This window comes from Anguilla rostrata, chromosome 10 (assembly GCF_018555375.3).
Source record: "Anguilla rostrata isolate EN2019 chromosome 10, ASM1855537v3, whole genome shotgun sequence".
In the NCBI taxonomy this organism is placed as follows: domain Eukaryota; kingdom Metazoa; phylum Chordata; class Actinopteri; order Anguilliformes; family Anguillidae; genus Anguilla; species Anguilla rostrata.
This window is the reverse complement of record NC_057942.1, coordinates 24,271,970-24,286,808: the sequence shown is the minus strand read 5'-3', so window position 1 is coordinate 24,286,808 and position 14,839 is coordinate 24,271,970. Positions and strand designations below refer to the sequence as shown.

At 39.5% G+C, this 14,839-nt stretch overlaps 1 protein-coding gene across 5 annotated transcripts in view; it reads left to right on the top strand.

Moving 5' to 3' along the window:
* Window positions 1-14,316, top strand: part of LOC135233755 (1-acyl-sn-glycerol-3-phosphate acyltransferase alpha-like) — a 35,069-nt gene extending 20,753 nt beyond the window's left edge. For 2 of the 5 annotated variants that reach the window (XM_064297617.1, XM_064297616.1), the window contains exons 3-6: window positions 168-343; window positions 1,204-1,299; window positions 3,672-3,744; window positions 4,203-4,404. In XM_064297617.1, the coding sequence (XP_064153687.1) occupies window positions 168-343; window positions 1,204-1,299; window positions 3,672-3,744; window positions 4,203-4,348 (491 nt within the window). In that variant the 3' untranslated portion in view covers window positions 4,349-4,404. The other 3 variants (XM_064297619.1, XM_064297618.1, XM_064297620.1) reach the window with 3 other exon arrangements.
* Window positions 14,317-14,839: the final 523 nt, after the last annotated feature.

Here is a 14,839-nt window from a genome sequence, read left to right as displayed (position 1 = left end):
AAATACGGATAGCCCTCAGCTCTGTGTGTCATCTGTCTACATATAATCCCTGTAAGAAATGCATTAGCTCACTCCGGATACAAAGAGATACAAAATCTATGTGTGGCTGCTACCTAAATTGAGGCTGTGGCAGGCACAATGAAAGCATACATTTTTGCTGTTTGCAGGACAGATGGAAGTCCTGCCCGATCGCTGCGTATCTGTCGCTAAGAGAGAGCTGCTGTTAACGGGCGCTGTTGGCCTCGCGTGCTGGCTGGGTGGCACCATCTTCATTAACCGCAAGAAGACTGACGATGCTAAGAGCATAATGGCTGCTACTGCCAGAACCATGCTGAAAGACCAGGTGACCCACCTCTTCAGACTGCACCATTGCTCCCCTAACCTTTATTAGCTATTCTTTCTTTTTTGGATAATGTATTGGGTATAGCTGTATGAAGAAAAGTTAGCCTACTATGGTATTACTCATTTCTGATTTTTTTGCCTCACCTTGCACTTATTGATTATAAATGGGACTTGTGTGCCTTCACTGTGATGTCGCACTTTTGTATTCCTGAGACTGACATTGATGTTCTCTACTTTTGTAAGATGTTCTGCATAAGAGTATCTGTAAAGTAATTGTATTGTAATAATTAGTTATGAGCAAATCAAACTTCTCCAGGATAATGTTTATGGGCACTTTCTACAAAAAGCTGTTTGATCACTCCTTGAGTTGTTCTGTATCGATGAAACCTGGAACCAGCTTGGCTCTACCACTAGCAAAATAATTCCACTCACCTAGCGCCAAACATTAATGCAACTTTTTGCAATGTTGCTGTGAGGTTAAAACATTGTATGAGCAATAACTTTGACTTATAAGTAAATGCACAACTTCGTAAACTTTTTATGAAGACATTTTTAGTCATTGTAAAACTGTTTGTGTAGAACATTCAAAGTTAAGGACAAATGTGAGCTTTAGTCTACATTAGTCAGATTTACATAGTTGTTGATTCTCATATAGAAAAACCTCCAAAAATTGTCGTGGACTATAGTCATACCAATAAAAATGCAATAAATTTTTCCTCTGGCTGTCAGAGTGAACACACAGGAGAGATGTAGAGAAGAGAGTGCTCAGTTGGCTCAAACTGCACTATCTCCGTTCCTGGAGTCTGTTTGTGGCTTCGGGTCTTGTCCGTGACTGGTTTATGACTCGGATCCCCATTTCAGGTGCGGCTCTGGGTATTTCCTGAAGGCACTCGGAATCATGAGGGCGACCTGCTGCCATTTAAGAAGGGGGCATTCCACCTGGCAGTACAGGCTCAAGTGAGTCTCAGTTCTCGCATTTGCTTCTGCACACATGCATATTTGTGTGCGCAGTTGTGAACGTGTATGTACTTTTGAGGGTGTGTGTGATGGCAGTGTTATCCGCTGGTTGAGAATTTTTTTTTTTTGGGGGGTGTTGTGCCCCACACTTTAGCCTGCAACCTGTCTTCCACTACACACCCTTTCTGTCCTCTCTCAATATCAATGAACCCCTTCGCACACATGCCTCATCTGGCCAATCAATGCCCAATTAGAGGGTACCCTATTTAAAGCTTTATAAGTCCAGATGTGAGCATCACAGAGACGTGAAAAATGGCTTTAATAAAGAAAGTACTAACTTAGATTTGTTTATATTCATAATTTAGGAAGAAATAAAGTGCTACCAATCCAATTGTCTAGGTAAAAAAGGAATTTACGCTTTTTTTTAGTTCACAATGAAATACCGAGAGATTGCAAATATACAGCAGGTTAAACTATACATGTCCTGGATCAAAACCTCCTTGACCACAAGTGCATCAAATCTAAGGGTGGATACGCATAACTACTAAAGATCTATGAATCAAAAAGTAAGCAGTGTCCCCAGTGTCTCCAAATCTATCCAAAATGTCTAAATTATACATTGCTGTAAATCACAACATAATCATGTATTTCAAATCACTGTTGCATCATTTTCAAGTGGGAATTACAAGCTTTCCATCAGTATAGTGGCTTAAAATATCTAGGGGTCTTGAAACATATCCAAAATCTCTCAAAAAATGAATAAAATGATATTTGTCCATTATAAAGCATATAGCCTACACGTGCCCCTTATGAAGGTTTAAGGTGAAACATTGATATCGGATTAAAAATAATACAAAAACATTATCACACTGTGGTGCAGTACCTAAATGTGTAATCATTAACTCTCATATGTTTTTCTGTATTCTATAGCCGTGGTTCTCAAACTCGGTCCTGGGGGACCCCTGTGTATGCTGGTTTTCATTCCAACCTCAACAGCAATCCAAGAATTTTAACAAGCTGTTCATTTTTCTTAATTAGGTGCTTTTCATGTTTTAGAGCTGGGGTCCCCAGTCTTATCCAGAAAGGGCCAGTGTGGGTGCACACACCTGATCCTGATTCGACTAATCAAGGTGCTTAGCAATTACTCTAGTGATTGATTAGTAGAATCAGGTGTGTGTACCCACACTGGCCCTTTCGGGTATCTCAACTTTTAGGGGCCTTAGTTCCTCTACTAGTAAACAACGTGTGGTATTACGCACAGCTATTTTGGAAGGTACCCAGGTGTCACAAATGAGCGTATATTTCACAAACGGATTGACCAAGGCAAAATATGACCACTCCGTCTGGAAAGGGACATATCTACGTGTAAAACCTATGGTAAGGTTGTATATTTATTCCATATTTAGTCGTAGATATTGACAGTAGAATGACATGGTATCATTTTTGAAAAATTCAGTTTATTTCAGTGTTCAGTGAGCAGCGTTTTTCAGTGAGCAGCAATCAACACTATTGTCCAGTGTGTCATGCGTGGGGGGTGTAGTTACAGATGAGATTGCAGGGAGGGAGTGCTTGGTAAATGCACAACCAGCGCGGCAATGGTGGTGCTGCAAACTCCTTATTCGGCATAGTTGGCCTGAATCGTCTACTAATAAAGCTAGAACACTGTTTGTGTTTTCAATTTATAATTTGGTTGCAGGAGCACAGAACGTCTGAATTGAGCAATCTAGGGGGTGTGCACTAAGTGGTTAAAATAGCAGCTAACTGTTAACATTACCTCTGTTACAATAACAATCTTATGGTAACCTACCTGCAGTACATTTTCTCCATCCTCCTCTAGCATATTTTTAAAGAAGAATTTTTCTACACATCTGTCAAAGCAAAATGTCATGTTGGCTGGGTGAATGCTGATGCTTGCTAAATGATCCCAAACGGTGTTAACTTTTCTTGCTTAGGGCAGAGGACACTTTCTTTTGAGGAAACTATGCAGGAGAAAGGCTACATTTTTACCAATTTTGAAAAACTTAAAACATTTATTTACCTGGCACAGATATGGGTGCACGACTCCTCCAAATTATGTTCACGTTCATGCACTGATTTGTGGCTGCCCTACTTGCGCCTGAGTACGAGTTATGGGAGGGAAGGGGGGAGGAGCAGCTCCCACAGAGATGTCACTTTGACATTTAAAAGAGAAAAATATGAATTCAAAAGTATTGTGTTTTGCATACAGAAATAAACAAATACCAAAAAATCTTTTTGGGCAGGTGCAAATCTTTTTGGGTGGTCCCCCCTAATAAATTAATTGTATGAAGAATACTGGTGATAGTTTGCGTGTGTGTGTGTATGACCTCACTCTTGTTGTCTTTCTCTCTCAGGTCCCAATAGTCCCAGTGGTGTTCTCTTCTTACAACAGCTTTTATTCTCCCAGAGAAAAGCAGTTTAAATCTGGTGAGACAAGGAATTTGATGCGCCACTTGAATACCCAATCTAGTGGAAAAAAATGTTTTTCTTGCTGAAATGTAATGTGAGCATGAAAACATATAAACATGTATTGCTTACAGTTGACTATTTAAAGATTAATTACACTGTAGATCACAAATGTGTTTATATGCCTACTTTCTAGTGAAACATTTTAATCTGTGCAGATATTTCAACATTTCCGTAGTAATATTGTTTGGCAGAAAAACTAGTCGAAAAGCATCTTGGTATTTCCTTGCAACACTTTCTTACAGCACTCTGGCCCCACCCCAATTATGGTGTCAAGTCATATAAATGTCATTCAAGATATCCAGCAGAAAAATTGTTCCTGCCCACAAATTTGTTGTGCCGATACTTTGTAGAACATTGATCCTCTGTGTTGTCCCCTGTTCACCCCCCCCCCCCCACCCCGCCCTGCCCCTTTCCAGGGACCATAAAGCTCAGGATCCTACCAGCGATTAAGACGAAAGGCTTGGTGCCACACAACGTGTCCACACTGTCAAATCAATGCTACAACCTCATGCGCTCTGTGTTTGCAGAGATCTCCGATGCAACTGCAGGACCGAGTCAGTGAACACCACCCACAATTGTTCCTGCAGCCTGTCTAAAAATAAAATTTAGTCGACACTCTCCTCTTTTTATATATTGTATACTTTATAATCCTTTTGGCATGCTCGTGTTCCATCCTCCAACCACCTCTGTCGATGAGGTCACCTAACTTGGTGACTACGCCTTTTATCACCTTTCATCAGAGTAGCCTGCGGACTAGTGGACGGTAACAGTCTGACCTCCACCATAGTGTTATGAAGCAGTGGCTCCTGCAACACCCACCACCGTGGACTTGTGATATCTGCTGTGATAGTGAACATTGCATACCTTAACTTCATAACAGATTTTAAAAAAGGAGTGAGTGCAGAAAAATCTACTTTTTCTGAATTCAGCAAAAAAAGATGGTCAGAACTAAGACCTCCAGTCCTTCTCAACAAAGTCCATGCTAACCCTCTCCAGCTGAGCTCTGGGTGACAAAACAGTCTCTGTTGCAGCTTGAAACTGAAACTCTGTTACCCTTTTCCACAGGTCAACCATGCCTTGACCCCCCCCCCCCCCCCGTACAGGGAGGTGCAGCCTTTGTCCAATGTTGTCCTGATAGCTGTTTCTCTCTCTCCTCCAGTAGACCTCTTGGTGGCTGCAATACGTGAAGCTTGTGCCAAAGTGTGGATGCAGCCAGGTTATTGATAAGCACGATCTTATGGCGCTTTTCCACTACCTTGCCGTGCCGTGCCGAAATCCGTGCTCCCACTTTGTTTTGCTTTCTCCACTTCCAACTGACCCGTGCCGGGCCGCAAGTACCCGTGCCGATTTTAGCTACTGCTCTGGGGTAGGTACCAAAGGTACTATCCGTGCTGCAATTCGATACTGCAGACCGTTGATTGGTCAATGGACATAGTCACAAATACGTCATCCCATGTTCATGTTTGTTCACCGGCAGCAACCGCCATTTTTAAATACCACAACAGCAAGAGAGAGTAACGTTAACTAGCGAATTCTACAGTCAATATCTGGGCATAAATATTGAATAAATATACAACCTTACCATTGGTTTTACACGTAGAGATGTCCCTTTTGAGATTGAGTGGTCATAAATTGTCTTGGACAATCCGATTGTTAAACATACGCACATTTGTGATGCCTGGGTACCTTCCAAAATAGCTGTGCATAATACCACACGTGTTGTTTACTAGTAGAGGAACTAAGGCCCCTAAAAGTTGAGATACCCCTACCCGGGGTAGAACAAAGCACAACCATGTTTTTTCATAACTTTAATGTGTCTAGTTTTTTTAAATGGATGGTTGTATAAAAATATTTTACTGCAAAATTAGTTTATTTGGTTGATGTTTGGATCCTCCCCAAAACCCAAAATAGTGAAAATTTAGGCTTCTCCAAAAGGGACAGTGTCTGCCTTATCACATGTATCACATGTATTGACGCGTTTAGGCATTACTGCCTTCATCAGAGCATCTAGTAAAAATGAGGTCAGTTCATATAACAAAAGGAACAGTTGTGAACACAGGTGTTAACATTTGTCACAAACAAGCATGAGAAATCAATTCTACATAATGGACCAATAAGACAATTATTCAGTTAGTAAGGTTGGCAATTCAAATTACTCATTTACAGCACAATTGGCAATTACAGCAAAATTAGTTTTCACATTTGGTCATTAGGTAAAAGATCAATTTCAAACATGGTTCAACGACGACCAATAATAGATCATTTTTAACATGAGACAATGAGGAGTTTTAGAGTTTTTACATTAGGCTATTCAAACATGTTGATGCAATAAGCAACTTTGAATTTACGCAAATTCATTGGTGGATATTTAAAACACAACAAGCGGCATCGACAACAACAACATTAAGTTACAGAAAACACTTGAGACTATAGTCATCATTGAGTCCTACTGGGGCCATCGTATTAAGTTTGTGAATGTTATACATCTCTCTTTGAGCAAGCCTTTGTAGGATATTGCCACCCTGGTAAGAAGGTATAATGCGCTCAATGCCGATGAATCGCAAGGATGAGGCCGAGCCGTGGTTTTGTTCCATACAGTGACGTGCCATTGTGTATTCTACATTCTGAGTGTGTATGCCGCTTGTTGTGTTTTAAATAAGGGCACTAGTCTCAGTCATTTTGAAGGAGACCTCAGATGCAGCAGACAAGGAGTTCCTCATGCTCTATCAACGACCCTAAATACTGCTCTTCCTAAGGTAAGATGATGTTCAATGACAGAAATACAATACATAATTTCATAATAAAATGTTTTATGACTATCAAATTAAATGTTTACGTTCTATTATACAAGATAAGACTAAAATAGTGTGTCATGCATTTGATTGACATGCAGTCAGAGCATTATCAGGACATAGTGTGAGTGTGGGAAAAGCACAAATGTGACAGGTGCTGGTGTTTTGGTCCTCAAGTAGAGCAAGGTCATTTTTCAGTTTTTTACAGATTATGAAAGTGTAGATTATAAGCTTTCAAATGATGTGTCATACATTGAAATCTGAAAATAGTTGAAGAAGGTATGCTTATTTGAATGTTGGTACTGCTAAAATCAGGTAGCAGAGAAAATCCCCTTGAAAGATCTTGAACTTTTCACACTTCTCACAGGGAGATAATGGGTGGGAACAATAGCTAGTTAACTCCACCCCAACCACTCCCCCACTAGAGTACCTGTCAATCCTTGCCCATTTGGGGGTTAGCCTATTTAAAGCTTTATAACTCCAGATGTGAACACCACAGAGACTAGAAGAATGTCTTAAATGAAGCAATACATTTTTACCATTTACAATACTAGCTTAGATTACTTTATATTCATAATTTTGTAAGAAATAAAGTGCCACAAATGCAATGGTCAAGGCAAAAAATCTAAAATGAATGAGCTCCTTTTTTAGTTCGCAATGAAATACGGGGAGATTGCGGGTTAAAGTATACATGTCCTGGATCAAAAACTTCTTGACCACAAGTTCATAAAATCTAAGGGTGGATATGTAGAACTACTAAAGATCTATGAAGCAAAAACTAAGCAGTGTACCCAGCATCTCCAAATCTACCCAAAATGTCTAAATTATTAACAGTGGTCTAAAATAGCTAAGGGTCCAGAAACAAATCCAAAATCTTTCCAAAAAAGAATATAATGCTTTTTGTCCACTGTAAAGCATATAATGAAGGTTTAAGATGAAACATAGATATCAGATTTAAACATAATGCAAAAATATAGTCACACAATGCTGCACAGTACCTAAATGTGTAATAATTCACTCTTGTATGTATTTCTATACTCTGTACACTCCTACGTTTTCTTGTATGGGAATGGGACGATATGAAAACAATTTTCAACTGTCCACTACGTTTTGGCAATGTTTCAACACTCTCCTTATCACTGTTGTATGCGTCACAAAAACTATTACTAACTAACACTTACATTATAGTGTGAAATATCCACATTACATAATACCACTAACCTATTTAAAGACACTCAATTTCTAAAATAATGTATATAACCGAAGTATTTTGAGCAGTAATACTTACATAGCAATGATGAAATCTATGTTCAGTAGATGGAGACAGAGACAGTAAATCAGTTCTATCCGCTTCTGTTTTGCTCCAGAAAACGATGTCAGATAGGTCTATCAGCAAACATATGGCTTAGCTGTGCCCAGAAGTCCTTAATAATAATGGTATTTTCCAAGGAATTACGGAAAATCGTTGACAACGTTTCGTTAGGTGCAACGTCTTTTAATGCTACCATAGAGCGAATGCCATGGTAAGAAAATGTTCGGTTACGCTGACCTATAAAACGCTATTCCAAAAGCAAAATTAGACATTATACATCGTTAGAAAGCTTATACCCTCACCTACTGATTGAGCGTCCGCCATTGTAGCAACCTCACACAGTAAACACACACATGCTACTACCACGCGGCTTTATTTATGGGCGGTGGCTTGACCGAAACTAAGTGACAATAGCCAACGAAACCAAACATGCTAATTAAACTGCACCCCCATCACGCCTCCAAAACCCGGCTGTAAGAATCACTAAAACAAGCCGACTTTGCTGACAAAATACAAAAATACAAAAGAGTATTTAGTGATCCTAAAAATGTTGTTTATTCTATTGAGTGACTTCTTCAACACTTTAACTTTCGTTATATGAAAAAAAGGAAAACAGTAAAAAAAAAAAAATGTAAAAAACCTTTTTTGCCTCCTAGCGCGATTTCAAGATTTGCGACTTGCAGACCTTTCCTCCAGCACCCGTCACAAATGTAACCATTTTTGAGGCTGCAGAGGGAGAGGGCGAGAAGGAGGGGTATGCAAGGAGAAGGATTTGAGGAGGTTTGCTCTGTTATATAACACAAATAATGTTTACTTGAAATTACTGAAAACTAAATTATACCAGAATCAAAGGATGGTAAATAAGCTACTATTACTAGTACTAATGTGGATTGTACTTGAGATAAAATCTGCAATTTGTATTAAAGAATAGTATATATTTTCATTTTACACAATATGCAAATTAACTAACTTTCCTATAATAATAATCTGTTTTTTTTTTCAGATGACATTAATTTCATAACTAATAATGTTTTGAGACGAAATAAGTTAACATTTTGCTATGATGGTTGTTTCTTACAGTAGTGTATTCTTGGGGTCCGCAGGGACCCCAGTCGGTAGTCCATGCATGTTAAATATGTTGGTAGGATGAGGGTTAAAGTAGAGCAGGTTTCCCTTAAGACAAACACACACATCTAGAAACGTATTTAAAAATTCTAGGCACATAGGTTTTACATCTCACTTATATGTAAACAATAGAGACATGACAGACATTAGTGTTTATGTACACTCCATGACTGAAGAATAATATGCAATGTAGTAATATGCAATGCCTCATTTCCATCTGTAGACTATAAAGTTCAATCTGGAACCACCAGCTGATGAGTCTGACGTACTGAACAGCAAAAACGGTATCATCTGTTCCAAAACATTAATTCAAGAACAGAAGCCTTATGTGAAGAATCCAATGTATGAGGGACTAAAAAAAGTTATAGACTGTGCTGAGTTGAGAGATGATGAGGTCCACAAACGTGTTTCTCCACACATAGAAGATATATTGGGTTTCAAAATCCAGGTGTCTTATCATAAATTATGTAGAGCCTCATACACCACAAAGACGAACATCAAAGGACCGGATGCAACCAGAAATCAGAGTGAGGCTTCATCTACACCAACCACCTTATCTGGAAGACTAAGTAGTGAGGACACCATTTCATTCAATGTCTGAAGAGATTGCTACATTTGCGGGAAAGACCGTGTAAGACCAGAGGGCCTTACCTCAATCACCACCGGCACTGGCAAGAACACCAGAGACAAAGTGCTACATGCAGCAGAAGAGAGAGCAGATGAACAAGTTCAGCTTCGAATGCTGTCATATAAAGATCTCTTTGCTTTTGATGCCAAGTATCATCAAAGCTGTCTGGCACATTACATCTGTGATAGAAATGTGGCCGCAGCTAAACGAAAGCGTCTAAATGAGGAAAAGGTGTCCAAACATGACAAGGCCTTCCATGCACTCATTGAAGAAATTGATCAGACATTGTTATTGCAGGACATGGTTGTAACATCGCTGAGTTTCCTCACAGAAAATTTTGACAACAACCTCAAAATGCTCTCCACTGATATGACTAAATATGCTTCATAGAAGTTGAAGGAGAAGCTGCTGAATCACTACAAAGACAAACTTGTGTTTGATGAACGGCCAGGAAAATCAGATTTGGTTTGCTCAACCAATTTACCCGTTGGCCTTGCTATGAGGGAGGCTGCTCTACTCAAAGAAAAGGAAACAAAGGAGAGTGATACAGTGAATTTGGAATGCCATCCAACAATGTCTGAAACTCACATATTACACATGGCAGCAGGTATATTAAGGAAAACCATGGCAGAGGTAAAGCAAGACCCTGGCTTTTGAGAGCAGTGAACATCTGTCTTTTCGTTCATGTCAGGATTATGTACCCAACATTCTTTATGACTTTTTGACCTGGTGTGTGGATAAAAATGCACATACAACTGTCCAAACGTGGAGATTTTCCTTTGATGAAGGCTCCTCACGTGATTGCAATCTGCTAAGACATCATCGCACAATGCCGCCAGATGCACATCCCCATAACACTAGGGCTTGCCATTATGATACATCATGAATTTGGAAGCAAGGCACTCATCAAAGAGTTAAATGCTGTGGGTCACTGTGTTTCATACAATGAAGTCAGGCAGTTTCTCACATCTGTTTCGGCTGATCAAATCAAAAGGAATGAAGGCACCTATATACCCACTGGCCTCAGTGGAATGATTTATGCTGCAATTGACAATTTCGATTAAAGTGAGGAGACTCTGGATGGAAAGCAGACCACTCATGCGATGGCCACAGTCATATACAGATGAGGTCAGACTACAACAGAAGACCATCGTCTTGCCAGGATTCCACAGAAGTCCCTTTCTGCCTTGAGCAACTATGATGTAGATGGAGAAGTCTAGTCAATTAAGTCTATTATATTAGTTTGTTTTTCAAAGTAGATGTATGATGGCACAACTAAGTTATGTTTATTTAATTTATTGTCTAGATACTCAAGACCACCCGTCAGACCACAGTCTCAAGCCATACACGAGCCATCACAACTTCTGAATACAAAGAGTGACATCTCCACACCAGCTGGAAAGAGAGACACACTATGGAAGCTGGCACGGATCATCAAGAGGAAAGAACAGCATGTCCCATCCTGGTCTGCTTTCAATGCATTCATCACAGATAAGTCACCTCCAGTCGTCGCTGTGCGATACATGCCTTTCATAAGAGCTTCACCAACTGATTATTCCACAATCTACCCAGCAACAGCTCTTTTTCTGCGAAAAGCTGGGGAAAGCATTGTGCCAGTGCCTTCCAGGTGTCCATGAATTTACGGGCTGTGATACAACAAACTGTTTTTTCAAAATAGGAAGAACAACTGCTTTCACAAAACTTCAGAAGCACTTGGAGGAGCTGAAAGGCCTAAGTCATAGGGTTGAGCCGAATACTCGGATGAAACGAGTATCCGTAACGGATAATGTACTTTTTACGAGCACGAGTACCATCCGAGTAAAAATTGTCAATATCCGTACTCGTGATGAAGGAAAATCCTCATTGGGTAACTGTGTCCAGTGTCCACATCGTTCCATGATAGGCCAGCCACACAGAGCTCCTCCGCTACACAGAGCTTATACAAAGTTTACTGCTGTGCTGCGCCCACACAACACAATCTTGCCATCGCCACAGCCACTCTGTCAACAGGGATCTATTATTGTTATATATTCTCAATGAAATAAAGTTTGCAATTCTCAGATTCGGCTCAACACATTATTCTCATGATAGCTAAACACACATTTAATGGACATTCACACATAAGCACATATTACTGATTACAAACGGACATTTCTAGCTTGCTACAGTGGGGCTAACTAGCCAGTTAACTAGCTGCTACGGTGGGGCTAGCTAGCCAGTTAGCTAGCAACTACATGATATAAGCATGTACTTGTATTTTATAACATTTAGCGATCTCATACACACACTCTACTAGCATCATTGACACCCTAGCCTTCTTATACATCCACTGTACTAATGCAATATCACTTTTGTGCACATTTAGACGTCGTTGCTCACCTGAAATCACAAGACATACAGTACATCATAGTTAGCCAACTGTAACCTGGTGCGCTCTGTCTACTACTGTCTTCACACTGTCAGTTCATTTAAAAAAATAATAAAACCAGAGTAACGATAACAGCGTCTGCTACCACAGAGTGATTGCGATGATAAAATTTTTTTCGGTTACGCTGACCTATAAAACGCTATTCCAAAAGCAAAATTAGACATGTTATACATTGTTAGAAAGCTTATACTCTCACCTACTGAATAAATGAATTGTCAATCAAGCCAGACTGTACTAAAAAGGGCGGCAATGCCATATAGTAGAGGAACAAATCTCAAAAAAAGGCTTTAGTTTTTGAGATACCCCTATCCGGGGTAGAACAAAGCATAACCATGTTTTTTCATAACTTTAATATGTCTAGTTTTTTAAATGGATGGTTGTATAAAAATATTTTACTGCAAAATTAGTTTATTTGGTTGATGTTTGGATCCTCCCCAAAACCGAAAATAGTGAAAATTTAGGCTTCTCCAAAAGGGACAGTGTCTGCCTTATCACATGTACTCTGGAAATAATGATCAGAATCGCATTCACTTACGCATTCACTCTGCGATAGCAGTAAAAGACGCTGCACCTAACGAAACATTGTCAAAGATTTTTCGTAATTTCTTGGAAAATACTATTATTATTGAGGACTTCTGGGCAAGCCATATGTTTGCTGATAGACATATCTGACATTGTTTTCTGGAGCAAAACAGAAGTGGATAGAACTTTCATTGATTTACTGTCTCTGTCTCTATCTACTGAACACAGATAAAATGTCATCATTGCTATGTAAGTATTACTGCTCAAATATTTCGGTTATATACGTTATTTTTGAAATTGAGTGTCTTTAAATAGGTTAGTGGTATTATATAATGTGGATATTTCACACCGTAATGTTAGTGCTAATTAGTAGTGTAATAGTTTTTGAGATGCATGCAACAGTGATGAGGAGAGTGTTGAAACATTGCCAAAACGTGGTGGACGGTGAACATTGTTTTCATATCGTCCCATCCCCATACAAGAATTCTTACGGGAGTACAGAGTATAGAAATACATATAAGAGTTCACATTTAGGATGCTTTATTCCGCTTTACTCCTCCCATGACTCCTCCTACCTTCACGGGTCTGTTGTGTAATGGAGAAGAGCAACAGGCAACACGGCACGGGTAGGATACGAATGCTTGCCATCCTGTACCGTGCCGTGCTGGTCAATGGAGAAGCGCCATAAGAGTCCCCATCTAAGAGGCTTGTGTGAGAGGACAGACCTTACGGTGGTGGAAAACCAATGATGTCGACCAAAAATTAAGATGCAAAAGGAGATTTATTATCTTCTAGACAGGTGGAGAAAAGGATGCCAGTATTATTGTGAACAAAAGTGAAATAATAATGAAAATACACAAACAAAAAGACTTGCAAAACAAAAAGAAAGTAACATGTAACTATGTTTGAAAGGTTCAATAATAATAATAATAATAATAATAATAATAATAATACAAATACACCACACTGACTTGGACCAGTCTGACCCAACAACCAACCAACCCCTAATGATGGTGGTAGCTGGGCTTAAATAGCTTCTCCTCCCTTGGACCCTACCAATTACCTCTAATACCAATAAAGTCCTACAACAGCTTAAAATTACCAATAACAAACACAATAAATAATTAACCCATTTAGATAATCAATACATTTCATTTAAATACTTTATCTACATCATAAACCACCTTATTAACCATAACCTACACAACCCCGGGAATAACAGCCCATCCCAATAAAACTGGTGGCAACTAAACACTACAAAAGCTTGTAGGAAATTGCGCCGCGTCCTTTTGCCCCAGCATGATGACGCAACCAGGAAGCATGCTACACCACACAGTAAGAACTCCTCTGATTACTTTCTAAAGTTTCTAACGTTAGCAACATTTCAAACATGATTTAAATTCCAGCATAAAGGTAACACAACATGCCAATACAAATAGTCCTAAACACGATCTCTATGAGCACATTAGAGTATTAATGTTAAACGCACAAACACATAGCGATACAAGGTTCAAACGAGTCGCACAATGGCAGTGTGAAACGCACAAATACATAGCAATGCATGCACTATTAGTTGGCCACCCCAACCACGATGTAAACATTAATATGCTTTTTCTTGTGTTTTTCAGATGTTTGACAACACATTGACGGCACCATTCGCTGGAAATGCCAGTACACAGGATCGTAGCAATTCATAATAAAAACGGCATTACAAAATAATTGCCGGTGTGCTTCTTCCTTTTTAAAATGCTCTGAAATTCTTAGCACCGTCTATGTTGCTGTTAAAAGTTCATAATGGAGATGTAGCTCCGTCACACCCTGGCAGACTGGGTTCTGCCCCTACCCTTCACCTCGGCACCTATAGGGTCTCACTCTTTTCCCAGTTTACTTTTGTAGAGCAGGTCTTCTCATATAGCCTTAAGGGGGTTTTACACCTGTTCCGGCACGCAACGTCCCATTCATTTTCTATGAACAGGCTGCGCAGTGTCATGGAAGTGGTCCAAAGAGTGATGTGATGCCATCACCAGTTCTGTATTTGCATAGAATGTACTCTGTCTTTGTTCTACGCAAATGAAGGCATCCAACATAGCTCACTCTGGCTCAGGAAACTCAGATAAAACTTTCAAACTAGGTGTTGCAGATCAAATATGAACCAAGATTCAGCAACTACATTGCCTATTTCTCGCCTCAAATATTTGCAGAAATATATTTTAGTGGACAGTTTATATGGAAAAAGAGAAAGTTTA